Genomic DNA, 26,517 nt, shown 5'->3' on the forward strand with positions numbered 1-26,517 from the left:
GCAATAAAAGGCAAGACAAGTATTTTATTACAGTCGAGAACATTCCAATAAAGGTAGTCTCTTTTGAACAAGATTCAGGAGAAATTTTTATTTTTAAGAGAAGATTTGTTGAAATTAGAAGTTTTTATGATGAGCCCATAAGTTCTTTAGATTTAGGCATATATTTAGTTAGTTTAGAAATGTCAAAAGTCTTAGAAATATTTCATGTTTCGCAGTTTCATAGGAAAGCGATAGCCATGCCATATAAGGGGAAATTTGTATTAGCTCCATAAATACATTTTTAATATGTTTTTTAATAGTTGATATAGTTTTTCTTTTACTGCTACCATCACTTAATTTAATTTGTTAAATAAATTTGGAGATGTTTAGTCCGTGGGCGTTATACAAATCGAGCATATCTAAAGGGACGGCTCTTTAGATATCTTTGAAGATTCACCTACCATGGTTCGAAAACCAAAAAAAAAAAATTTTTTTTCTCAAATTTCAATGTTTATGCTACTTAATACTGAACTAATTTACTTACTCTCAAATAATTAGTAATACTTTTTCTTAGAATGGAGCCCAAAGTAAGGAAGCTCAATTTCGTTACAAACCGTAAGTATTTTAAATAAAATTTCTTTTTAAAATGTAAACTAATTTTTTACTTTTAATTAGAGCGACAGGCGGAGTCCACACTAAGACGTAAGTTTGCATAGCATAGAAAATAGTTGATATCGGGATTATTTTAAACGTTCTTAATAAATATTATTTCTCTCTTTATTTTTTAATTTTATAGAAGAACACAACGAACTTCGCCAGGAGGTAAAGGAAGTGAGGGGAAGCGGTCGAAAATCTCAGATCCGATGTGAAAATTGCGATGCTGGACTTGGCCAAGGAGATTAAAGCAGAGCTGTCCTTCCTGGCAGAGAAAGTGGGAAGTCAAACAAAGCAGTTAACAAAAAAAAGGACACCGCAATGTCCGAGACACAAGGGTCAACCCTCCCACTCAGATCTGATACCGATCTGATTGAGGTTGATTTTAAAATTTGTCCTGATAATCGGCAAATTTATGTAAGTACAAGCTAATTGACTAACAGAAAATTTGTAAAATATTTAAATATTCTTCCCTTATTCGCAGGTTAACAGAATGAAGGATTTGGTCACTCAACAGACAGAACTTTCAAAGTATAAAAAATGTACTCTCCGAAGAGTTGATTGTGGACTACAACGTCGACGGACTGAGCTACAAAAACTCGCTTAAATCTCATGAATCGTTTTTTCCGGCATTGTTTGGTAAATATCTTTTACTTTATATTTTTTTATTGAATGTCTGTTTAATTTATTTAATATTATTTTAGAGGCCATTCAACTCGTTAATTCGATGCCATCCGCTGATAAACAACTCCGGTCCGCAATACGAGTACAATGCGTAAAGAATAGCGCGAATCATCAGAAGAATAGGGGCTTAAAATCCCAAAATAAAGAAAATATTAATTAAATAAAATAACATAAAAATAAATAAAATATTAATTAAATAAATGAACATAAAAATAAAATAAAATAAAATGTACAAAAAATTAATTTATTATTTACTGGGGAGAAAAACATTGGGGAATACCTGCGGAATTTTGGGAAATCGTACAAAAGGAATCCTTAAGGACTTTGTGAAGAAAACGTAAGGGAATCCATAATTAATTTTCTGCGAAAATCGAGGAGGAGTCCTTAAGGAATGTAGTAAAAACAAGGGGGCTCCGCCCCCTACTCGCTTCGCTCGAGGTGGGGTTCGGTTACAGTCGAGCACGCTCGACAGTAGGATACCCTGAGCCCATGTACTATTTTATAAAAGTTGATTGTTGTCCATTTTCAATGGGCTATGGGTACAAAAATTACACACGCGAAACTATGAACAACTTTCGGCTTTCTTAAGTCACTGTGTTTATCACTGCAGACTACGTTATTAATGCACAACTGAACTAATATATCACTCAGTATTATATTAAACGTATTTAAAATTAATAAGATATTGATAAGTTGATGAATCGCAAATCGTAATCGTAATCGCTCGGAATCGATGTAGAGTGTGTCAAGAGTAACCATAAATACAACTTTGCTCAGCCTGCATTCTGGCAGCACCCATTTTCCTTCCTCACTCTCCCCCTCTTACGCAACACATTCGAGCCTGCCAAAGGCTGCTGCAGTGCGCGCAATATTTGAAATAAAAGACAATGTCTAATTTTATGAGATTTGTAAAGCGGAAAATGTAAAGTTTTTTTTTACAATGATAATAAGCAGATACTTATTATATATATGTGTGAGAAATCGGAAATATAAGTAGTTAAAATTATTGATTTGCAGCTTTCAGTGCTCGGCAAAGATGCAAAAGTAGTACTGCAAAATGATCGCTTTTCCTCTCATGCAATTTCAAAAATACATACCTATATACTAACACAATTATATTTTAATCAAATTGTATATTTGTATATACATCAATTATACATTAACATTTTCATTACATGATATCGATAATATTTTTGCTTATCGCTCGATTCCTATTTGGTACCCAACAAAAAAAAATGTTTACTATTTCGTACTGTCTTTGTGCGCGCCTTGCATACAAACATGAACATGCTGTCTCGCTCGCACGTTTGATTTGCCATGCAAATGTAATTATTGAATTAAATGTAATTCCGAAATAACTTCTCTATTTATGGGTCAATCGCTTTGAAATTTTCAGGGTCCTTTAATACGCATTCGTCTCAAATGATTGTTCAGTTAGGGAGTGCTATGTCATAAATTGCGCCTGTAAATCGTTTTGTGCAATTTGTGGGCGAAGGGGGCGTGGCATCCAAAATTGGAAAAAAAAACTTGACCTGCGTATGGTATTCACAAACCTGCATTCCAAATTGAAGTCCCTAGCACTTATAGTATCTGAGATCGACGCGTTCAAACCGACGGAAAGACGAACGGACGGACAGACGGACAGGGCAAGATCGACTCGGCTGTTGATCCTGATCAAGAATATATATACCTTATGGGGTCTGCCACCCCTCCTTCTGCCTGTTACATACATTCTGCCAAACACATTATATCCTTTTTTGCCCATTTTCAATGGGCTCAGGGTATAAAAACATCAGGGACTCCTTGGAGATTTTTATGCGAAAATCGTGGAGGAAACCCTAAACAATATGGTTAAAAAAACGTTAGGGAAACCCTGGGGATTTCTCGGCAGAGTTCCACGAGGAGTCCCTAACGTTTTTCGTGAGGACTATGTTAGGGAATACCTAGGGAGGTGTCCTCTGTCCTCAATCCTAGGACATGACAATGTTAAAGTCCTCAACGTTTTTCATACCATGTCCCTAGGGTTTCCCTATCGATTATAGACAAGTCCACATGGATTCTACAACTTGTCCTTCTGGAACTACTGGGAAACTACAAATAGTTCAAAAACCACGAACTGAGTCTACGTTAAGGGTCAGAATTTTCAACACCGCATAAAAAAAAACTGCAGGTGTTACATTGCAAGTAACAAATAGAAATAGACTGATACTTTTTTATAGCCTGTATAAAAGATACAATATTTTTATTATATTTCTTTATGTGTAATTGCGCTTATGTATGTATATACATATTTATGTAAATAAACGTTGTAAGCATAAATACTATTGCATTTATATACATGTTTACGCACATAAATACATATCTTCTTAAGCGCAAACGCTGCCACGCCGTCATATGACCGATCAGTCTAAAATCAAGCTTAAGTATGAAAAACTTTTTTATTTTGAGAGGTATCTTAGCTAAACTGATAGAATATACATTGAAGTTGGTCTTATGCATCCTGACCGAAGTTGGTTCAAATCGGTCAACTATATCATATAGCTGCCATAGGAACGATCGTTACGAACGGTCGATAAGCAACCATTAGTGTGAAAAACATTTTATTTTTAAAGTTACCTGATCCAAAATTACAAATGGTAAACCTCATATCATCTTATACAACCTGTCCAAATCAGTCGATTGGTCGAATCAGTCCATGGGACCAATCAGTCGAAAATCAACATTTGCTTGAAACTTGTTTTTTTTATACCCGTTACTTGTTGGAATGTATGTAACAGGGAGAAGGAGGCATCTCCGACCCTATTAAGTATATATTATTGACCAGCCGAGTCGATATAGCCATGTATGTCTGTCCGTCTGTGTGAGCGCCTAGATCTCAGAGACTATAAATCGCGCAGCAACAATAACAATAAACTTACGTTATGCCCACATGTGTTCACATAAATAGTACTGTCTTCGCGCAAATATCGAACTGCAGTCGCCGTCAAAAAAATAGTTTGTTTTTAATAAGTTAATAAGTTTTTTTTTTTTCTTGATTCGATTTGTGAACGTCGACAGTGCCTAATAATTTATTAATATTATTAATAATATTAATCTTGTGTTTTCTTTTATGTTATTCCTTTTTTTGCTAATATAACAATAAAAAATATTAAATAAATTAAATTTAACGATATAATTAAAAAATTTAAATAATTTAATGTAACAATAAAATTAAAAAACTAAATTTAACAATAAATTTAAAAGTTAAAAAACATTTAATTAAACAATAAAATTAAAAAATAAAAAAAATTTATCTAGTTTTAGCTTTTTATTTAATAAATTTAAATTGGTTAAGGCAGCAGTAAAATGTTTCGTGATAGACATATGCGCAGATTAGTCAAAGCAGAAAGAGACGCTTTACGTGACGAGATTTAGTAAGAAGAAACTTAGGGGAAATAGACAATGTAGGAGAAATAAGAGAAAGTAAGAATTTAGAACAAGTAATGGCAGTGGGGAAAGAAATAGAAATAGTCAGCTTTTGAAAAAATTGATGGTTTCTCAAGTTCCGCTTGATTGCATGCACCTTATTGACTTGGGTGTCATGCGTAAATTTTTAAGAGGACTTTGTAATAATAAAGTACTAGATAGAATTGCAGATACCAATAAAAACAGAATTTCTGATATTATATTATTAATGCGGAAGACAGTTTCAGAAGAGTTTTCTCGACAGCCGAGAGCATTGCTAGAGCTTCCTATGTGGAAAGCCACTGAATTCAGGCAATTCTTATTATACACTGGTATTGTAGCTCTTAAAGATACAACTTCTGATGACCAGTATTAATTGTACATATTTGTTATTACACTGTCCTTACAGACTGCTCTGCTCCCAAAAACAAAGAGAATCTAACCTCAAAACTTCTCAACAGATGTTAAATCTATTTGTTAAGAATTTTCCTCGTGTTTTTGGGGAAAACAGTGTTTCCTACAATGTTCACGGCTTACTTCATGTTAGAGAAACCATTCAACAAATCGGAGACCCGATTACAGGTTCGTCTTATTCATTTGAAAACTATTTGCAAACTCTTAAGCGATTTGTCCGTAAGGGTTCACTTGTATAACCGCAAGTTCATAGGAGGAAAGCTGAAGATAGAAGACACATTGGGGGAAGAGAAGAGAAAATAGAGTTAGTAGGTAGAAAACTTAAATTAAAGGGATATTCACTTAGCAATAAAAGGCAAGACAAGTATTTTATTACAGTCGAGAACATTCCAATAAAGGTAGTCTCTTTTGAACAAGATTCAGGAGAAATTTTTATTTTTAAGAGAAGATTTGTTGAAATTAGAAGTTTTTATGATGAGCCCATAAGTTCTTTAGATTTAGGCATATATTTAGTTAGTTTAGAAATGTCAAAAGTCTTAGAAATATTTCATGTTTCGCAGTTTCATAGGAAAGCGATAGCCATGCCATATAAGGGGAAATTTGTATTAGCTCCATAAATACATTTTTAATATGTTTTTTAATAGTTGATATAGTTTTTCTTTTACTGCTACCATCACTTAATTTAATTTGTTAAATAAATTTGGAGATGTTTAGTCCGTGGGCGTTATACAAATCGAGCATATCTAAAGGGACGGCTCTTTAGATATCTTTGAAGATTCACCTACCATGGTTCGAAAACCAAAAAAAAAAAATTTTTTTTCTCAAATTTCAATGTTTATGCTACTTAATACTGAACTAATTTACTTACTCTCAAATAATTAGTAATACTTTTTCTTAGAATGGAGCCCAAAGTAAGGAAGCTCAATTTCGTTACAAACCGTAAGTATTTTAAATAAAATTTCTTTTTAAAATGTAAACTAATTTTTTACTTTTAATTAGAGCGACAGGCGGAGTCCACACTAAGACGTAAGTTTGCATAGCATAGAAAATAGTTGATATCGGGATTATTTTAAACGTTCTTAATAAATATTATTTCTCTCTTTATTTTTTAATTTTATAGAAGAACACAACGAACTTCGCCAGGAGGTAAAGGAAGTGAGGGAAGCGGTCGAAAATCTCAGATCCGATGTGAAAATTGCGATGCTGGACTTGGCCAAGGAGATTAAAGCAGAGCTGTCCTTCCTGGCAGAGAAAGTGGGAAGTCAAACAAAGCAGTTAACAAAAAAGGACACCGCAATGTCCGAGACACAAGGGTCAACCCTCCCACTCAGATCTGATACCGATCTGATTGAGGTTGATTTTAAAATTTGTCCTGATAATCGGCAAATTTATGTAAGTACAAGCTAATTGACTAACAGAAAATTTGTAAAATATTTAAATATTCTTCCCTTATTCGCAGGTTAACAGAATGAAGGATTTGGTCACTCAACAGACAGAACTTTCAAAGTATAAAAAATGTACTCTCCGAAGAGTTGATTGTGGACTACAACGTCGACGGACTGAGCTACAAAAACTCGCTTAAATCTCATGAATCGTTTTTTCCGGCATTGTTTGGTAAATATTTTTTACTTTATATTTTTTTATTGAATGTCTGTTTAATTTATTTAATATTATTTTAGAGGCCATTCAACTCGTAAATTCGATGCCATCCGCTGATAAACAACTCCGGTCCGCAATACGAGTACAATGCGTAAAGAATAGCGCGAATCATCAGAAGAATAGGGGCTTAAAATCCCAAAATAAAGAAAATATTAATTAAATAAAATAACATAAAAATAAATAAAATATTAATTAAATAAATGAACATAAAAATAAAATAAAATAAAATGTACAAAAAATTAATTTATTATTTACTGGGGAGAAAAACATTGGGGAATACCTGCGGAATTTTGGGAAATCGTACAAAAGGAATCCTTAAGGACTTTGTGAAGAAAACGTAAGGGAATCCATAATTAATTTTCTGCGAAAATCGAGGAGGAGTCCTTAAGGAATGTAGTAAAAACAAGGGGCTCCGCCCTACTCCTTCGCTCGAGGTGGGGTTCGGTTACAGTCGAGCACGCTCGACAGTAGGATACCCTGAGCCCATGTACTATTTTATAAAGTTGATTGTTGTCCATTTTCAATGGGCTATGGGTACAAAAATTACACACGCGAAACTATGAACAACTTTCGGCTTTCTTAAGTCACTGTGTTTATCACTGCAGACTACGTTATTAATGCACAACTGAACTAATATATCACTCAGTATTATATTAAACGTATTTAAAATTATTAAGATATTGATAAGTTGATGAATCGCAAATCGTAATCGTAATCGCTCGGAATCGATGTAGAGTGTGTCAAGAGTAACCATAAATACAACTTTGCTCAGCCTGCATTCTGGCAGCACCCATTTTCCTTCCTCACTCTCCCCCTCTTACGCAACACATTCGAGCCTGCCAAAGGCTGCTGCAGTGCGCGCGAAATTTGAAATAAAAGACAATGTCTAATTTTATGAGATTTGTAAAGCGGAAAATGTAAAGTTTTTTTTTACAATGATAATAAGCAGATACTTATTATATATATGTGTGAGAAATCGGAAATATAAGTAGTTAAAATTATTGATTTGCAGCTTTCAGTGCTCGGCAAAGATGCAAAAGTAGTACTGCAAAATGATCGCTTTTCCTCTCATGCAATTTCAAAAATACATACCTATATACTAACACAATTATATTTTAATCAAATTGTATATTTGTATATACATCAATTATACATTAACATTTTCATTACATGATATCGATAATATTTTTGCTTATCGCTCGATTCCTATTTGGTACCCAACAAAAAAAAATGTTTACTATTTCGTACTGTCTTTGTGCGCGCCTTGCATACAAACGTGAACATGCTGTCTCGCTCGCACGTTTGATTTGCCATGCAAATGTAATTATTGAATTAAATGTAATTCCGAAATAACTTCTCTATTTATGGGTCAATCGCTTTGAAATTTTCAGGGTCCTTTAATACGCATTCGTCTCAACTGATTGTTCAGTTAGGGAGTGCTATGTCATAAATTGCGCCTGTAAATCGTTTTGTGCAATTTGTGGGCGAAGGGGGCGTGGCATCCAAAATTGGAAAAAAAAACTTGACCTGCGTATGGTATTCACAAACCTGCATTCCAAATTGAAGTCCCTAGCACTTATAGTATCTGAGATCGACGCGTTCAAACCGACGGAAAGACGGACGGACGGACAGACGGACAGGGCAAGATCGACTCGGCTGTTGATCCTGATCAAGAATATATATACCTTATGGGGTCTGCCACCCCTCCTTCTGCCTGTTACATACATTCTGCCAAACACATTATATCCTTTTTTGCCCATTTTCAATGGGCTCAGGGTATAAAAACATCAGGGACTCCTTGGAGATTTTTATGCGAAAATCGTGGAGGAAACCCTAAACAATATGGTTAAAAAAACGTTAGGGAAACCCTGGGGATTTCTCGGCAGAGTTCCACGAGGAGTCCCTAACGTTTTTCGTGAGGACTATGTTAGGGAATACCTAGGGAGGTGTCCTCTGTCCTCAATCCTAGGACATGACAATGTTAAAGTCCTCAACGTTTTTCATACCATGTCCCTAGGGTTTCCCTATCGATTATAGACAAGTCCACATGGATTCTACAACTTGTCCTTCTGGAACTACTGGGAAACTACAAATAGTTCAAAAACCACGAACTGAGTCTACGTTAAGGGTCAGAATTTTCAACACCGCATAAAAAAAAACTGCAGGTGTTACATTGCAAGTAACAAATAGAAATAGACTGATACTTTTTTATAGCCTGTATAAAAGATACAATATTTTTATTATATTTCTTTATGTGTAATTGCGCTTATGTATGTATATACATATTTATGTAAATAAACGTTGTAAGCATAAATACTATTGCATTTATATACATGTTTACGCACATAAATACATATCTTTTTAAGCGCAAACGCTGCCACGCCGTCATATGACCGATCAGTCTAAAATCAAGCTTAAGTATGAAAAACTTTTTTATTTTGAGAGGTATCTTAGCTAAACTGATAGAATATACATTGAAGTTGGTCTTATGCATCCTGACCGAAGTTGGTTCAAATCGGTCAACTATATCATATAGCTGCCATAGGAACGATCGATACGAACGGTCGATAAGCAACCTTTAGTGTGAAAAACATTTTATTTTTAAAGTTACCTGATCCAAAATTACAAATGGTAAACCTCATATCATCTTATACAACCTGTCCAAATCAGTCGATTGGTCGAATCAGTCCATGGGACCAATCAGTCGAAAATCAACATTTGCTTGAAACTTGTTTTTTTTATACCCGTTACTTGTTGGAATGTATGTAACAGGGAGAAGGAGGCATCTCCGACCCTATTAAGTATATATTATTGACCAGCCGAGTCGATATAGCCATGTATGTCTGTCCGTCTGTGTGAGCGCCTAGATCTCAGAGACTATAAGAGATAGAGATACCAAACTTTCACCCACAGACTCGGCCCATTCCCCCCAAATCGCGAAAACCGTTCGTTCGTCTGTATAAACAACAGTAGATTATAGGAGATAGAGTAACAAAATTTGACACACAGATTTTTATAAGCCCCACGCAAATCAAGTTTGTTTCAAATTTACGCCACGCCCCAATCCGCCCCCACAAATCGCAAAACCACCACACTCACAGTTTTTAAGATAATACGTTTTTTGTCATAAAAAACGTTATCTATTAGTATTATCTACTATCCCACTAAATCGCATAAAGATCGGACAAGTAGAACAGTTATGGCGATTTAATGTTGTCAAAGTAATACAAGTAATTTCTTTAAACAAATGATCTCAGAGACTGAAAGAGATAGAGTAACAAAATTTGGCACGTAGATTTTTATGTACGCTACGCAGGTAAAGTTTGTTATAAATTTTTGTCACGACAAATAATTCTCAAGTGGTTCTGAGGACGCAAATATGATATTCGGCTTTAATCGAAAATCGAGGCAACCCAGCTTGAATCAGCTGTACCATGCCATGCTCCACGCTCTTATACAAGTGTTGTGTGTTGTTAGTTGTATCATGTGGCCTGTTACTCAGAAGAGCGGTCGGTAACTAAAGAGATTAAAAAGTTGGCCTAAAATCAAATGTATTAGGTTTCAACTAAGTCACAACAGCAACACAATATGGCAATCAAACTAGTTCTAGTCACGCAAGGATGGCATTAAGTTTAAATTGTTGGTCAACTAGCAGAAACGGTACTGAGGATGGAAAATTAACATCTCTTGAAATCATGCTCCTTGCATTTATGCAAGTGTTGTTTTGCTTGCTGAAGATGTCATATCGACAGTAAACCAACAAAAGACACAATTTTTGTTTTTGCCTAATTTATCTCATACAATATTTTGTAAACCATAAAAGTTTGAATTGATTTCAAACTATGCAGAATTTTTTTCTTAAACCTGAAGCAGATGCTACTTGAATTTAACCTGAAGCAGTTGCTTGTTTGTTTGTCTGTTTGTATGAAAGCGTTAAATTAATATGTTAAATTAATAAATAAAAAAATGCGAAAATTGGCATTCGGCAATGCGCAAAAAGTAATTGTTTGCTCACAGTGCACAATGCCAATTTTCGCTTTTTTTTTTATTAATTTATATTTTTATTAAAAATTTTTAGTTTAAACTGAATTTTTTTCGTCACAAAATTGGATATCAAAAATTTGGGGCTAGAAATTGCATTCGTCACTAGACTTTACCTCGTGTAGAGGTTTTTTTTGTGGGATCTTAACCATACTGATCGAATACGCATTTTTATTTAAAATATAAAGCAGTTGATAACCTGAGGATGTTGAAACAATTCTGAACATGAAGCAATTGATAACCAAAATCAGTTTTTAACCTGACGAAGCTGATAATTTTCAAATTTTTACCAAAACCTCTTTTTCGATTCTCATAATTCGAAGGACGAGGCAAATTGAGCAACAAGCCACGACCCAATGGGGATTCAGGGCCTACAATAATAAATTCTCAAAAAACATTTTAAAAAAAAAATATTTTTTTTACAATACTTTTATATATATTTAAATTAAGTAACGGGTATCCTATTGTCGGGATCTCGACTATAGCCTTTTCCACTTGTTTTTTAATCTGTTCATTAACGATCTACCCACTATTCTGTCCCATTCATATATTTTAATGTATGCGTATGATGTAAAGCTTTTCTTTTCATACACTTACCCCCTTCTTCATAATCGTCTGCAAGACGAATTGAACGCTATGCAACTATGGTGCTCGGCCAATAAGTTGTATCTCAATTGTTTAAAGTGTATCCTTATGACATTTATTCGTACTAGGCCCTATTAAGGTTCTTATATGATTGACAATATCCCTTTGCAATGTATAAAATCTATAAAGGATCTTGGAGTTTTATTTGATTGCAAATTATGCTTCAATTTGCACATCTCCACTATAGTTATTGACGCCAAAGGAGTACTTGGTTTTATTAAACGTTGGTCGAAAGAATTTAATGATTCTTTTACTACTAAACTCCTGTACGTCTCTTTATTTCGTCCCATCCTGGAATACTGTTCATGCTTTTGGAGCCCACAGTATCAAATAAACCAGAATCGAATTGAATCAGTTCAAAAGCAATTTTTGCTTTTCGCCTTACGTGGTTTTGACTGGGATCCCAACCTTCGTTTACCACCGTACTCCCATAGGCTTCGTCATCTCAATCTTCCGTCTTTAATTAATCGTAGGAAAACTCTTGGTGTTGTTTTTTTTCACAAATTGATTATTGGCGAGATCGATTCTAGTTCCCTTCTGGCCTGCCTCACCTTTTCGTTCCCCCGCAGGTCTACTAGGAATTACAAGCCTTTATTATACCCTTTACTTAAAAAATATGTAAAAGGGTATATTGTGTTCGTTGGATAGTATGTAACAGGGAGAAGGAGTCATCTCCGACACTACAAAGTATATATATTCCTGATCAGCATCAATAGCCAAGTCGATATAGCCGTCCGTCCCATTTGGGTTGCTTCGATTGGCGATTCAAGCCGAATGTCATATTTGCGTCGTCAGAACCAGTGGAGAATTATTTAATGAATTTTTGTTAAATCTAATAATATTAAAACTATTGCATACTCTAAGGAGCTTATTTTACTTCAAGAACTTTGGCACGTTAATACTGCTGTTCTACTTGTCCGATCTTGCTGCAATTTTATAGAATAATAGATAATAGCAATTGCAACTCTAATACCCACAAAAAACGTACTATCTTAAAAACTGTGAGTGTGGTGGTTTTTCGCGATTTGCGAGGGCGGAGGGGGCGTGACAAAAATTTAAAACAAACTTGGCCAGAGTGGGATAATAGATAATACTAATATATAGCGTTAATTATCACAAATAATGTATTATCTTAAAAACTGTGGGTGTGGTGGTTTTTCGCGATTTGCGGGGGCGGAGGGGAGCGTGGCTTAAATTTGAAACAAATTTGACCTGCGTGAGGTATATAGAAATCTGTGTGTCAAATTTGGTTACGCCATCTCTTATAGTCTCTGAGAACCCTTTGTTCAAACAGACGAGCGAACGGTTTTTCGCTATTGGCGGGCGCGGAAAGGGGCGTGGCTTCAATTTGAAACCAACTTGATTTGCGTGTGGCTTGTAGAAATCTGTGTGTCGAATTTGGTTACTCTATCTCCTATAATCTCTGAGATACTGTTGTTTATACAGACGAACGAACGGTTTTTCGCGATTTGCGGGGGCGGAATGGGGGGTGACAAAAATTTGAAATAAACTTGACCTGCTCCAACGCATTTCGAGTCTGTGGGTGAAAGTTTGGAATCTTTATCTCTTATAGTCTCTGAGATCTAGGCGCTCACACAGACGGACAGACATACATGGCTATATCGACTCGGCTGTTGATGTTGATCAAGAGTATATATAGTTAATAGGGTCGGAGATGCCTCCTTCTCCCAGTTACATACATTCCAAAGAACACAATATACCCTTTTAATTATTTTTTAAGAAACGGGTACAATAAAGGACCCAAGTTACTACCTTGAGGTACACCAGAAGTAACGTGAACCGAACTCGAAATGGTTGTCCTAAGAAACGCTTTTTGGGGTCTACCCTTTAAGTAGGTGGAAACCCAACGTAAAAAGGCGGGAGGGAAACCTATGCAATTAAGTTTTTAAAGTAAGAGGTCATGGTTCACAGATTTAAAGGCTTTACTGAAGTCAGTGTATATGACATCAGTTTGCTTTTACTCTGAAAATGCATCATTTACCAAGGAGGTAAATTCAAGCAAGTTGGTCGTAGTGGACCGACCCTTAATAAAGCCGTGTAGGGTAAAATATCGATTTACAGAGATGCTGCAAAGAAAAAACAAGGATTTTTTCAAATAATTTAGGAATTGCTGATGGTTTGCATTGCCTCTGTAGTTCGAAATATCAGACTTAACACCTTTTTGTGGAGGGGAATGCAATAAGATTCTTTCCAAATATATGGAAAGATTGAAGATTCAAGGGATAATTTAAAAAGTTTATGTAACGGAGCAGCTAAGGAAGAACAGTATTCCTTAAGGAGACAACTAGGAATGTTGTCTGGCCAGGAATGAAAGAAGATTTTAAAGAGCTAATAGAAGAGATTATAGTATTATAAGTTTGATTGATTGAAAAATAGAATAAGAATAAGATGAGTTGGAAGTGGAGATTGGAGAATAGTTGAATTGAAAAAAGTTAGCAAATAGTTCAGCGGCTGCAGAGTCGTTGCTGGCATTATCTATCCCTTAAAAAAAAATAGGAAGGTAAACTGGGGGGTTTACGCTTCGAGTTCACTTGCGAAAGCAACGGCGAGGTGATTGTTGACATAAGAAAGGTGAATTAAAATGTTTAGAGATTAAGATAGAAATTTCTAAAGTAGTCATTAATAAAAACCAGATCAAGAATTCGATCATTATGATTTCTTATTGAATTCATTTGAAACAATGAGAGATCAAGCAAGTTATCTAAAAAACTACAAGGTAACTTGTGCTACTGAAAAATTACCAAGAAATTTTAGGCGAATTAAAATCACCCAGCAAAATAAATAAGTCGTTATCATTGACCTGAAGATTAATTTCTTCAATACAGGCAAAACGCTCCTGATATAAGAGCAGGTGATAAAAATTGATCGAGTTGAAAAAGTTGCTTTGACAGAAAAAACTTCAATAACAGTAGTCACATTAAAAGTAATGCGTTCTGACTGAAGTGCCGATTTAGTGGCAATAAGTACGCCACCACTTCGAGTCGGTCGATCATTTCTATAAGATAATTATTTGACGTAACTTCAGAATCAGATACTGTAGGATTTAGCCAAGTTTCTGACAAAGCAATTATATCAAAATCAAAGGACATACTACTCAAATACACATTTTTAAGGAGGCCTCTAACATTTTGATAATGAATACAGGCAAAATCGGGTAGCAGAATCACCTGCAGAAGGTTTAGGAGAATTGAATAGGTTAACAATACCCGAAGAGGCCGATAAAGATAACGTTGGCAAATCGTCTTGATAGGGACGAGATGCAAATGGAGTCACGGGAGGCTGAGTAACTGGTATATTAGGGGGAACAGCTCGAAATTAAGAATCAGGCGTTGAGCTAATTTTATTTTGGCTAAGCAACTCGAGACTAGAGTCTAAATTACTCGAGAGAAGCTTAGCCATTTTATTAAGTTTTAAGAATTGGTTTCTCACAGAATTATACATTCTTGAGAAATCAATTTAAATGTCTAAGCATACTGGACAAGACTGCACCACATTCCTCTTTAGAAACGGAAATGATCTTATCACATTCTCGACCTGTAAGACCAGCACATTTTGCATGCATGATATTCTCACACAACCAACAATAAATCTCGGTTGCTCAGAATCATCTGCACACTTGATAGTGCAGTTTTTCTTGCAGCACGACATATTTCCAATAGGGGTTAAACAGATAAATTAATAGGCAGTATGGCAGAATTGCGCGCGTAAATAGAGCGGGAGGCACTCAAATGAAGCTCTAAACAAGAGAGCTAAACACAAAAATAAACAATAAGCAATAAACAAAAACGAAATGCAACAGTGAACACACACACAAACAAATGTATTAAGAGGTGCGAAGAGCCGAAACTGAGATAAGGAGATGTAAACACAAACAAAAACAATCGCTGTAAAAATAACAAACTTGTGTGAGCGATGTGTAAAGCAAAAGCCGAAATACACAAACAAACACACGCACAAGAATGTAATTATTTGAGGGAAACTGCAAAACTAAGTTTATCAAAAATAAAATGCTATGTATATAATAGGACTAAAATGAACAAACGATTACAACTTACACAGCAAGTCGATAGCTTGTTCACTTATACACAATTTTAGATCGAAAAATATAACAATGGTGTATTATAATTCACAGAAACGGATGAAAATTTAAAAGTCAAATAAAACATGTAATGAACTGCTTTGTGTCTCGGTGGGCCGCGCCGACTAGCTCTGGATATTTGTTTATGCGTATACTATTGTATAATATTGTATATCTATTGTATTTTGTTGGGTTGTTTTAGATTGTTATTGTTTTGTGTTGTTCCTAAACTGTTGTGTCTTATTTTTCACAGATTTTATTTTTATTTACTTTATTTTAATTTATTATTTACTTTACTTTATTTTATTTTTAATTTCACTTTACTTTAAATTTTAATTTTAACGGATTGTATTTTTAATTCAACTTAGCTTTAATTTAATTTTAAATAAGTTCTAATTTACAAATTTGTTCAATTTTTTTTTTTATGTATCAAATTCAGTTTTTATAATAATAAATATTAATACATTTTCTAAATCAATAGTGGCATTGAATTTCTTTGGCGGCACAGGGACGGAAATTGATTTTTTTAGATGGCACGGGAGCGTAGAATCCAATCTAACGCTGCTCAGCGTGCGGGAAAACTTGACGAATCCGGACAAATTTTTGAAGCTACCGTCGCTGACCGCTGTCAAAATCGAACTCCCTAACCGCATATTCTGCAGCAACGTGGTTTGATGAAAAAATTTCCAATTCCTTTTTTCATCCTATTCATCCCACCTTTGCTGCAGTTTGAGTCCAATTCCACTCAATTGCTTAGATAGGGCATGAAGGGGTATGCACATATGCGCTGTCCCGCTTTGAAGTTGCTACCCATCTTCGTCTAGCAAAACATTTGGAGTTGCCACTCCCCCACAGACTCTACTCGCCGCATTTGCCGATACTACCTATCGATAACTAGGTGAGCGTAGACTGGCGTGGTCAGTGATGACGGTGAATGGCATCATTTCCACGTATGGGCGGAATCGATGGATTGCGAGCTTCGCGGCTAGACACTCCTTCTCCGTCACCGTATAGTTGATTTGATGCTTGTTCATTTTCTCTGAAAAAAATGCGATCGGCCTTTCCTGCTGCTCGTCATCCAGTTGGAAAAAGCACAGCGCCAACGCCAAAGTGAGAGGCATCACACTGGATGAAGAACTGGCGTTTAAAGTCAGCATGAACTAACACTGGAGCTGGCTGCACAGTCCATCCCAGCTCATCAACCAATTCCCGACATCCTCTTCCCAGAAGACTAACCGAAGCTCCCGTGTCTAGAAGACCTTTCATCCTACGTCCCTGAATCTCCACATCTGCAAACACCCGTGGATCCGTGTTATCATCTCGCCGTACAGCCTCGATGACCTATCGCCTCGTCAATCGTCGTTGGCTGAAACGCACTCTAGCCTTCAAGATGCGTCGAGTGGCCAGTGTCATCCACTCCAGCTGTCGCTCGCCAAAAATTCTATTCCGGGCCGACATGTATGCCCGGACACGTTCTTCGTTTGGCAAGCCTCGTAATGTTTTCCCTCTTGTGAGGTTATTATCCTTATTGGATGTTAATATGTATCCTTATCCGTATCCTTATATTTATTATATTCCTGTAGCTTATCTATATTATTTCCAGATCCTGTTGCCATCTCCTTCTCTACATCTTTTAGCCGGAACTCCACTCCTTCCTTTCTGCGGTCGCCTTCTCGAACGCGTTTGTCCCGCTCTCACCGCGCTCTCTCGGTAGTTTCCCCGGTAGTTTCCGTATCCGGTTTTCCGCACCGATAACAGAAGATTTTCCGTTCTTTGGACAGACAATCTCGGAAACTGTGTCCAAGTTGGCGGCAGTTCCAACATTCAATCTTGGGTCTCACGGAAGCCTCTTCAACATCCTCTAGTGGCGGCTCTGCTGGACGCGGTGGAATCTCCACCTCATGGACTGAGTGTCTGGTGCCATGTGAATAGCGCGGCTGCTGAGTGTATCCGGATCTCGTCCTACGACCTAAATTCCTCTCTACCTCGATGCACTCTTGACGCAGTTCGTCCACGGTAATTATATCCATCGCGTAGATATACTTCGCCAGGCTCTCCTTCAACCCTCGCTTTATAATCCTTACGAGTTCGCGATCCTTCATCGGCCTCTGGAAACGCGAGGCAAGTTGACGCATATGATGAATATAGGCATCTGCTGACTCGCTGGATTGTTGCTCCCGCTGCACTAGCTCCTGCATGATGTCATACTCCGTCTGGTAGCCCCTGAAACGGTCCATCAGAGCTGGGCGTAGTCGCGACCAATTGTCGGTTCTAGAGTGCTTTACGTGCACCCAATACCACTCGCGCTGTCGACCAGACAAGAGGATGTGGAACCCACGCAGAACACCTTTCCACGGGCATTGATATTGCCTTTGCAGGAGCTCCACGCGGAAAACGAAGTACTCGACGGAGTGCATGGGATCCTCGCCATCGAACTTCAAATTCCACCGCTCCAGCTTCAGGTGAGTGCGGTCACGAGCGTTGTACTGCATATTGTCCTCACGATATTCATCACCTCTCCTCTCGTTCAGCATAGGATTCCTGCCTATTGGATTTCTGCAGTTCGTCGCCTGTGGATCCGGCACGAATGGTGGACTGCAAAGCTCCGGCTGCCGAACCTGTATAGATTGCCTTGACGTAGCTGGCCGAGGCCTCGGTGCTAGCGCTTTGGTGCCCGTTGATCCGGATGCGTCGCTGCGGAGGCTTCGATCCTCGAGCCACCATTTCGAGGTCTCAGCTGGTCGTTAATCAGCTTCATCATTTCTAAAAATTGGGCTCGGATCTTCTCGCACAAGGACTCGCTTATTTCGTCTCGCAACGAGCTCCGATACGTTTGGTGCAACGCAGCAACCGCAACGTTTACTGCAGATGCGAGCACCGTGTCCCTCTGCGACTCCATCGGATATCGGAGGTCTTGATTCGCCGTCTCCTTCTCCCACTTCATCAATTCTTCGACGGTTGGAGGCTGTCTGTATTCAAATCCGCGGAAACTCATCGGGGTCCTCGCTAAACCCCCCGACGGACGTGGTGGTTGTTAAACTTTCCAACCTGATTCTTCGGCCATCATATAAGCGGAAGACACCTGAGCGCCCTCAAACAATATTTTTACACAAATCTACCTAGCACAAATCGAATATAAGAAATAAATACGTACTGCCTAATTGTTAAGAATCCTAGAGAATAAATAAATAAATAAAGCCTAAATAAATACGATTATCATTTTTGATCTGTAGCTAACAGAAAAAAGTAATTACCCAAAAATAATAAATAAATATATTCTAAACTTTACTTATCAAAAAACAACATCCTAATATTCCACAATACGTATAACACGTAAAGAGGAGAGAAAACAAAACTAACACAGGCTAACCAACATTTTACTACGCACAATTTGAGCCTCGGACAAACATTTAAGCATCGGTGAGATGCACGGTTCCTCAAGCGATTGAGGAACGACATTTATTCCCGACGTGAACCAGAAGGAGACAGAACGAATAGTTCGGTATCAATAAATAAATAAATAAATAAATAAACTAACTGGAAACAACAAAAAGACTAACCTAATATCATAGTTTATCACAGAACATATTGTTATTGCACGGATGCCACCAGGCTACGATATTCAGTTGCAAACTCTTCGTCAACCACATAGGTGTCAACCGGTACCAACCGCACAATACCAATTCATCCCGTATCACCGCAACATAGGTTAGTAATAATGGTTCCATCGTACTCCGGGATTACGCCGGGATTATCTTCATTTTTATTTTCAAAATTTGGGCGCCATATTGTTATGAACTGCTTTGTGTCTCGGTGGGCCGCGCCGACTAGCTCATCGGAGCTCCTCACGGGTTTCATGTGTTTCCATCTCTAACCCGCATTTCACACAATCGATAATTCATCGCTAAACTGCAGCTGCAGCTCAATTACCATCATTATCGACAAAACGAAAACAAACTACGCAAAAAGGAACGACGGCGACGAAAACTGCAACAAAAAATACAACAAGTAATTAAAATTTACAATACAAACAGAAAACAACACTAATCCCTCTTCCGTTCAAACAGGGCCCATTTGCAGGACCCGGGCGTACCCTCCCTTCCTGAGACGGCATGCGTTCCTTGTCTCCCATATGTTGTCCACCCATACGGGCCAATCTTAGCCTGCGTTGGAAATCACGTTTCCCCTCCCCCTTCCACAAAAACTTAGCCGGATATCATATTCATTTTCATGGTAAGTATAATTTCCGGTTCTTAACTTTCAATAACATCGGAACTAATTTTAATATTATTTATTTACAGTTTTCTTAATAAAAATTCAACAAGGCAACAATGATGAGACAAACGCACAGAACAGGAACACAACGATGTTGCAAATAGGCAACATGCTCGCCGGAAACAACGGTGGCAAGATGCTGGTGGGGAGACGCCGCGGGAATTACCAATGAATATATGTAGATGTATATATATGTGTGTAAACCGGTAAGTGCGATCAATTAATGTGTGATAAGTGTATAGTGTATGTAATTTAGTTATATGTTTATGTAAATTTTTATCGCTTAATAACTACCTTGCCTACCTAAAGAGCTCTCTGGGTGGGTAAAGGGGCGATATTTGTTTATGCGTATATATATAAATATACAATATCTATTGTATTTTGTTGGGTTGTTTTAGATTGTTATTGTTTTGTGTTGTTCCTAAACTGTTGTGTCTTATTTTTCACAGATTTTATTTTTATTTACTTAACTTTACTTTATTTTATTTTTAATTTTACTTTACTTTAAATTTTAATTTTAACGGATTGTATTTTTAATTCAACTTAGCTTTAATTTAATTTTAAATAAGTTCTAATTACTAAATGTAGTCACACGCGATGCGTTCTTGTTCATTGCCAAACTCAGAATGTTCTTTAATGTCTCTCTTTTTCTTTTGCTAGCTTATAATAATGTATGTGTGGAACCTGTGGATCTTGTGTATTGTGAATACTTATTGCTATGTGTATATTACTTATTGCTACATAAATTTGTTCGATTTTTTTTTTTTTATGTATCACATTCAATTTTTATAATAATAAATATTAATACATTATCTAAATCAATAGTGGCATTGAATTTCTTTGGCGACACAGGGACGGAAATTGATTTTTTCTTGCAGCTCAACTTATAATTGGCCAATTTGTGGAGGGCGATTGGAGCGGACTCACTCTGCGTCCTCCTGCTGCGACAAAGGATAGATGGTTGCTTTCCTACGACGACGGGAAAGTTGCTAACTGCTGTTGCTGTTAGGCGCCCTCAGCCTCGACTACGTCGAAAGTGGCCACTATCGTCACTCAAACACACTGGGGGATCGTCGCTGCCAGCAGATCCTGCAACGTTGGCGACAAGGTGCACAGCTCATCGATGGTCTTCGATGACTACTCAGATTATCACACGAAGGAATGGAATTGTTAGATCGGTCGCGGGAACAGTTTGTAGATGCCACGGAAGCGTAGAATCCAACCTAACGCTGCTCAGCGTGCGGGAAAACTTGACGAATCCGGACAAATTTTTGAAGCTACCGTCGCTGACCGCTGTCAAAATCGAACTCCCTAACCGAATATTCTGCAGCAACGTGGTTTGATGAAAAAATTTCCAATTCCTTTGTTCATCCTATTCATCCCACCGTTGCTGCAGTTTGAGTCCAATTCCACTCAATCACAACATCAAATCTTAAAAGCACGTGAAGCTCTTTTGGCAGGCGAATACTTCGAAAAAGAAGCATACGAAAAAACTCAAGTAATTTAAAATAGGATAATGAATGAATTGAATAAAAAAACAATTAAGCAATCGTTGAATGAGACAATGATTAACGACATTGAAGAAAATGAAAAACGAGCAGAAGAATTTCACCGAGCAGCTCGCACCTTACAAAGAACGATGGATCGTGCTGGACAAAACCATAAGCAGCACCAAAATGATTATGACGAAATTAAAGAAAATTTCGATAGACTGACAGAGCTATTTAAGGAATTGAGAAAACATGGCCAAGCAACTAATTTGATACGGGATCTTAACTACGATGACAGAGAAGGAGCCGTCAGAACAAAGAATTAACTGAAACCCGTGGAAAAAGAGATACGACACAAGAACCTTTACTCAAATGGTTGACACGAATGTCAAAATTCACAAAGAACTGGTAAGAATTAGTTCAACAGAAAACTACGACGCAGCGCTTCAGATCAAAGGATTTCCACTGGAATCGCATTTTAGACTTGCCGAATATGAATAGTGAATTTGATAAGAGCGTTTAGAACATGCTAGATACAACAAGAACAAGAGTCTGCACTCAATAAAAGGAATGGGTATTCAAGTCAAGGATGCAGAGCCATTCATTGCGAGCACTTTAATCAGAAAGTTTGATCGGCAAGGACTGCAGCAGTATGAAATCGCCTCCAATAAGTCAAAGGAAATTCAGACATTAGAGGACGTTAAACAATTCCTGGAAAGACACTTACAAACGATCCAGGCGGAAAGACCAAGAAACTACAAGGAAAACCCAAAAATAATGAGTACGACGGTGGATAACGCCTACAACTACTGTAAAATACCAGGCCACAACATCATAGACTGTGGCAAATTCAAGAAAATAGAAACAAGTAAAAAATGGCAATTCGTTCGATCTGAAAGGATATGTTTCAGATGCCTCAAACACAAAAAATATTCAAAAAAATATTGTCATGAAAAATGCGGGAAATGCGGAGAGAGACATCACGAGTTACTGCATCTCGAAAACGAAACAAGGACGACAATGACAACAAGAGCAGCAAAAACTACGTTGCTGGCTACAGCTCAAGTTGAGGTGCAATCACTCACGGGAGAATGGATCATTTGCCGGGCATTAGTGGACCAAGGATCACAGATCTCAGTTATTTCCGAGGAAGCAGCACAAACTCTTAATTTACGAAAACAAAAGAAGCAAACAGAATTGTATGGACTTGGAGAAAATCTAGTTGGAGTTTCTAAGGCCGTAGTAAAATTAAGAATCAGACTAATAGGCTATTTCCACGACCACTCACATTTGCCACATTTGCTCACATTTGAATGTGCCGCATAATTGGCTTTCCACGACCAAATGTGAAACTGTTAAGACACCCAAAGCAAATCAGCTGTTCGGCTTCTGTGCACAAATTATAAAAAGCAGACAATAACAACATTTTATTATTTATTATGATATTATAATTGGCGCAAATTTATTGCCTACCGATTTTATTTATGAAAACAGCTGGTTAAGGTGATATTTGCTTTTTTTTTACGAGTTTATCGATAAACATCGCGTGTTCGATAAAAAAAAATACTGAAACTCACCGGGGAGGAAGGCAAAAAAGGGGCTCATTCATTAGGAATGAGCCAAAATGATCATTCGGATTTTGTACTGAAATGAAGTCCACATTTGGGCCAAATGATGAAAATGGCGTCGAATGAGTCAAATGTGCTGTCGTGGAAATAGGCTATAAGATTCTCAAGCGACGACAAGTTCCAAGCCGACGCAGTAGTCCTGACAAAAGTTGCTAGTTCGCAACCTCCACAATCATTCGAGTATGATAAATGCATTTGGAAGAATAAAGTGTTGGCGGATCCCACATTTAATAAGAGAAGTCGGATTGATATTCTGATTGGAGGCAAGCTGCAATTTTACCAAAAGGACTGAAACAAGATGACACGGTAATAGGACAATGCACCAAACTCGAATGGATCCTATCTGGAGCATCTTCACTGGAACGAAGCGAATTCAAACGGCAGTTAACTTAGAAAAGTTTTGGGAAATTGGAGAAGTTCCACAAACAAAAACATATAATGAAGAAGAAAAGTGCATGAAACTTTTAGGAATCAACAGATTGATAAAGATGGCAGATTCTTGGTTAAAAGGCCATTTATTGAAGACAACGAATTAGGGAATCCAGGAGCCGAGCAATGCCACGTTTCATAAATTTGGAAAAGATTACTGAAAACAGTAATCTAAGGATACAGTACACCCAGCATATGAAAGAGTATCAGGAAAACAATTACATGAGAGAAACAAAGGAAATTGGAGACGGAAAGTATTATATACCACATCAAATGTGCTGTCGTGGAAATAGGCTATAAGATTCTCAAGCGACGACAAGTTCCAAGCCGACGCAGTAGTCCTGACAAAAGTTGCTAGTTCGCAACCTCCACAATCATTCGAGTATGATAAATGCATTTGGAAGAATAAAGTGTTGGTGGATTTAATAAGAGAAGTCGGATTGATATTCTGATTGGAGGCAAGCTGCAATTTTACCAAAGGACTGAAACAAGATGACACGGTAATAGGACAATGCACCAAACTCGAATGGATCCTATCTGGAGCATCTTCACTGGAACGAAGCGAATTCAAACGGCAGTTAACTTAGAAAAGTTTTGGGAAATTGGAGAAGTTCCACAAACAAAAACATATAATGAAGAAGAAAAGTGCATGAAACTTTTTAGGGAATCAACGCAGATTGATAAAGATGGCAGATTCTTGGTTAAAAGGCCATTTATTGAAGACAACGAATTAGGGGAATCCAGGAGCCGAGCAATGCCACGTTTCATAAATTTGGAGAAAAGATTACTGAAAAACAGTAATCTAAGGATACAGTACACCCAGCATATGAAAGAGTATCAGGAAAACAATTACATGAGAGAAACAAAGGAAATTGGAGACGGAAAGTATTATATACCACATCAACCAGTGATTAGAGAAGAAAGCTTGACAACCAAACTTCGTGTTGTGTTCGATGCTTCATCGAAAACAACTAATGGGAAAAGTTTAAATGACGTTCAACTCACCGGGCTCCATATTCAAAAAACCATTTTTGAAATAATTCTAAAATGGAGAAACTGGAAACATGTGATGACCGCTGACTTTGAGAAAATTTACAGGCAAATAAAAGTCTGCTACTTTTATCAAGAGTATCTGAAAATCCTATGGAGAAACGACACGAAAGAACCAGTTAAGGAATTCAAGTTAACAACAACCGATGGACAACATCGGCGCCGTTTTTAGCAACAAGATGCTTGCTAGAAATATCAGAAAGATGTACAACACCAATCATAAAGGAAATAAAAAAAAAACGATTTCTACATGGATGACCTAATGACAGGAGCTGAAAGCAAAGAAGAATGTGTCGACATTTATAAAAACATATCAAAGGAGCTAGAAAATTATGGATTTCACTTGCGCAAATGGACATCGAATGACAAATCAGTTACGACAACGAAAAATTATTTGAAATTAATAATGAAGAAACTATAAAAACACTTGGGCTGAAATGGAATCCACAGGATGATCACTTCAGCTTTAATATTTGCAGTCCAGCAGACAACGAATTAACAAAACGAAAAATTCTATTAACATTACCAAGAATATTCGACCCAATGGGATGGCTGTCACCAATTACAATTGTAGACAAATTGTTCATTCAAAACCTTTAGATGTCAGAAATGAGTTGGAATGAGACACTGAGTACGACGCTTTCCGAAGAATGGGTAGAGTTTAACAAATAACTAAAATCCATTGAAAGCCTAAAGATTAAACGATGGACTGGAGCATTCTACGGTACACCACTAGAAATTCATGGATTCGCAGATGCTTCTGAAATGGCTTATGCTGCAGTTATTTATGGAAAGACACCGAAGATTCCACGATGGACAGGAGCATGCTACGGTACACCAGTAGAAATTCATGGATTCGCAGATTCTTCTGAAATGGCTTATGCTGCAGTTATTTATGGAAAGACACCGACGGGTATAGCTATAATTACCAGTAAAATGAAGGTGAACCCAATTAAAAATCGAAAGCCTTGCGAAAACTGGAATTCTGTGCAGCACATCTGTTAGCGAAATTACTAAGTGTCGTAACAGCTACAATACAAGTACATGCAGAGATACACGCTTGGAGCGACTCTACAATTACTTTAGGATGGATCAGGAACAACAGAAATAAGGAAAAATTCGTGCGCATAAGAGTAGAGCAAATCAAAGCATTGGCGCCAACAGCAACATGGAGACACGTAGGAGCCAAAGAAAATCCAGCGGACTTAGGAACAAGGGGAATTACGCCAGACAAATTAACAATGTCTAAGATATGTTGGGGCTGTCCAAAGAAACAGAAAAAGAAAACGTTGTGAAAATTAATCTTCAAACGCAAGACGGAAAAAACTTTCTAAACTTCTTAGAAACAAAGTTCAGTAGTTTTGAAAATTTAATTAGAGTCATTGCGTACGTCAGACCATTTTTAAGCCGTTGCAAGAAAAAGGGCAACCAAGGAAGACTATCAGCAAACGAACTAAGAGAAGCCAAGCAAGTGATAGTTATACATCATCAAATTTAGAGAGTACACAACTGAAGTAACGAAACTCAAAGAAAAATTACTAATAGACACAAGAAGTAAAATTGCGCCTCCACATCCATTGCCCGACGATAGCCGAAGCACAAATAAAGCGGGAATATTGGATCAACGGATTAAAAAATGCAGTAAAGCGGATTATTCATCGATGTACAAAATGAACGAGGTATCGTCAATCAAACACAGAACAATCAATGGGTCAGATTCCAGAGCCTAGAGTCACCATATCACAACCATTCAGTCAGACAGGAATCGACTATGCAGGACCAATAAATATGAGAGTCTCTAAAGGAAGGGGACAAAAGTCGTACAAAGGATACATAGTGCTTTTTGTATGTATGAGCACAAAGGCTGTCCATCTATAAGCTGTGAGTGACCAAACGACAGAAGCATTTATAGCAGCACTTAAAAGATTTACATCAAGGAAAGAAAAATTTCAACATCTGTATTCAGACAATGGTACGACCTTCGTAGGAGCAGAAAAAAAGTTGAACTCCGAATTTATTCAAGCTA

The 26,517-nt window shown here is 37.2% G+C and overlaps 1 protein-coding gene and 3 long non-coding RNA genes across 4 annotated transcripts; all 4 read left to right on the forward strand.

Annotated features, from left to right (window-relative positions):
* Positions 1 to 388: 388 nt before the first annotated feature.
* On the forward strand, positions 389 to 795 carry LOC117782751. Its single transcript, XR_004617328.1, has 3 exons — positions 389 to 594; positions 655 to 681; positions 776 to 795. It is a non-coding gene; the product is annotated as an uncharacterized LOC117782751 (long non-coding RNA).
* Positions 796 to 829: 34 nt separating this feature from the next.
* Positions 830 to 1,483, forward strand: LOC117782750. The gene is made up of 3 exons (XR_004617327.1): positions 830 to 1,050; positions 1,118 to 1,272; positions 1,338 to 1,483. It is a non-coding gene; the product is annotated as an uncharacterized LOC117782750 (long non-coding RNA).
* A 4,425-nt stretch (positions 1,484 to 5,908) lies between these two features.
* On the forward strand, positions 5,909 to 7,000 carry LOC117782749. The gene is made up of 5 exons (XM_034619785.1): positions 5,909 to 6,114; positions 6,175 to 6,201; positions 6,296 to 6,567; positions 6,635 to 6,789; positions 6,855 to 7,000. Exons 1-4 carry the CDS (start codon positions 6,075 to 6,077, stop codon positions 6,755 to 6,757), a joined length of 462 nt encoding a protein of 153 aa, XP_034475676.1. The 5' UTR covers positions 5,909 to 6,074; the 3' UTR covers positions 6,758 to 6,789; positions 6,855 to 7,000.
* A 12,555-nt stretch (positions 7,001 to 19,555) lies between these two features.
* On the forward strand, positions 19,556 to 20,633 carry LOC117782650. Its single transcript, XR_004617307.1, has 4 exons — positions 19,556 to 19,627; positions 19,687 to 19,852; positions 19,921 to 20,100; positions 20,555 to 20,633. It is a non-coding gene; the product is annotated as an uncharacterized LOC117782650 (long non-coding RNA).
* The last annotated feature ends 5,884 nt before the right edge of the window (positions 20,634 to 26,517 follow it).

This window comes from Drosophila innubila (genome assembly GCF_004354385.1).
Source record: "Drosophila innubila isolate TH190305 chromosome 2L unlocalized genomic scaffold, UK_Dinn_1.0 5_B_2L, whole genome shotgun sequence".
NCBI lineage: Eukaryota > Metazoa > Arthropoda > Insecta > Diptera > Drosophilidae > Drosophila > Drosophila innubila.

Excerpts from the sequence above, each read along its gene's own strand:
- LOC117782749 (XM_034619785.1), top strand. The coding sequence starts at position 6,075 with ATGGAGCCCAAAGTAAGGAAGCTCAATTTCGTTACAAACC. Across the intron at positions 6,115-6,174 it reads GCTCAATTTCGTTACAAACC|AGCGACAGGCGGAGTCCACA; the intron begins GTAAGTATTTTA and ends ACTTTTAATTAG. Across the intron at positions 6,202-6,295 it reads GGCGGAGTCCACACTAAGAC|AAGAACACAACGAACTTCGC; the intron begins GTAAGTTTGCAT and ends TTAATTTTATAG.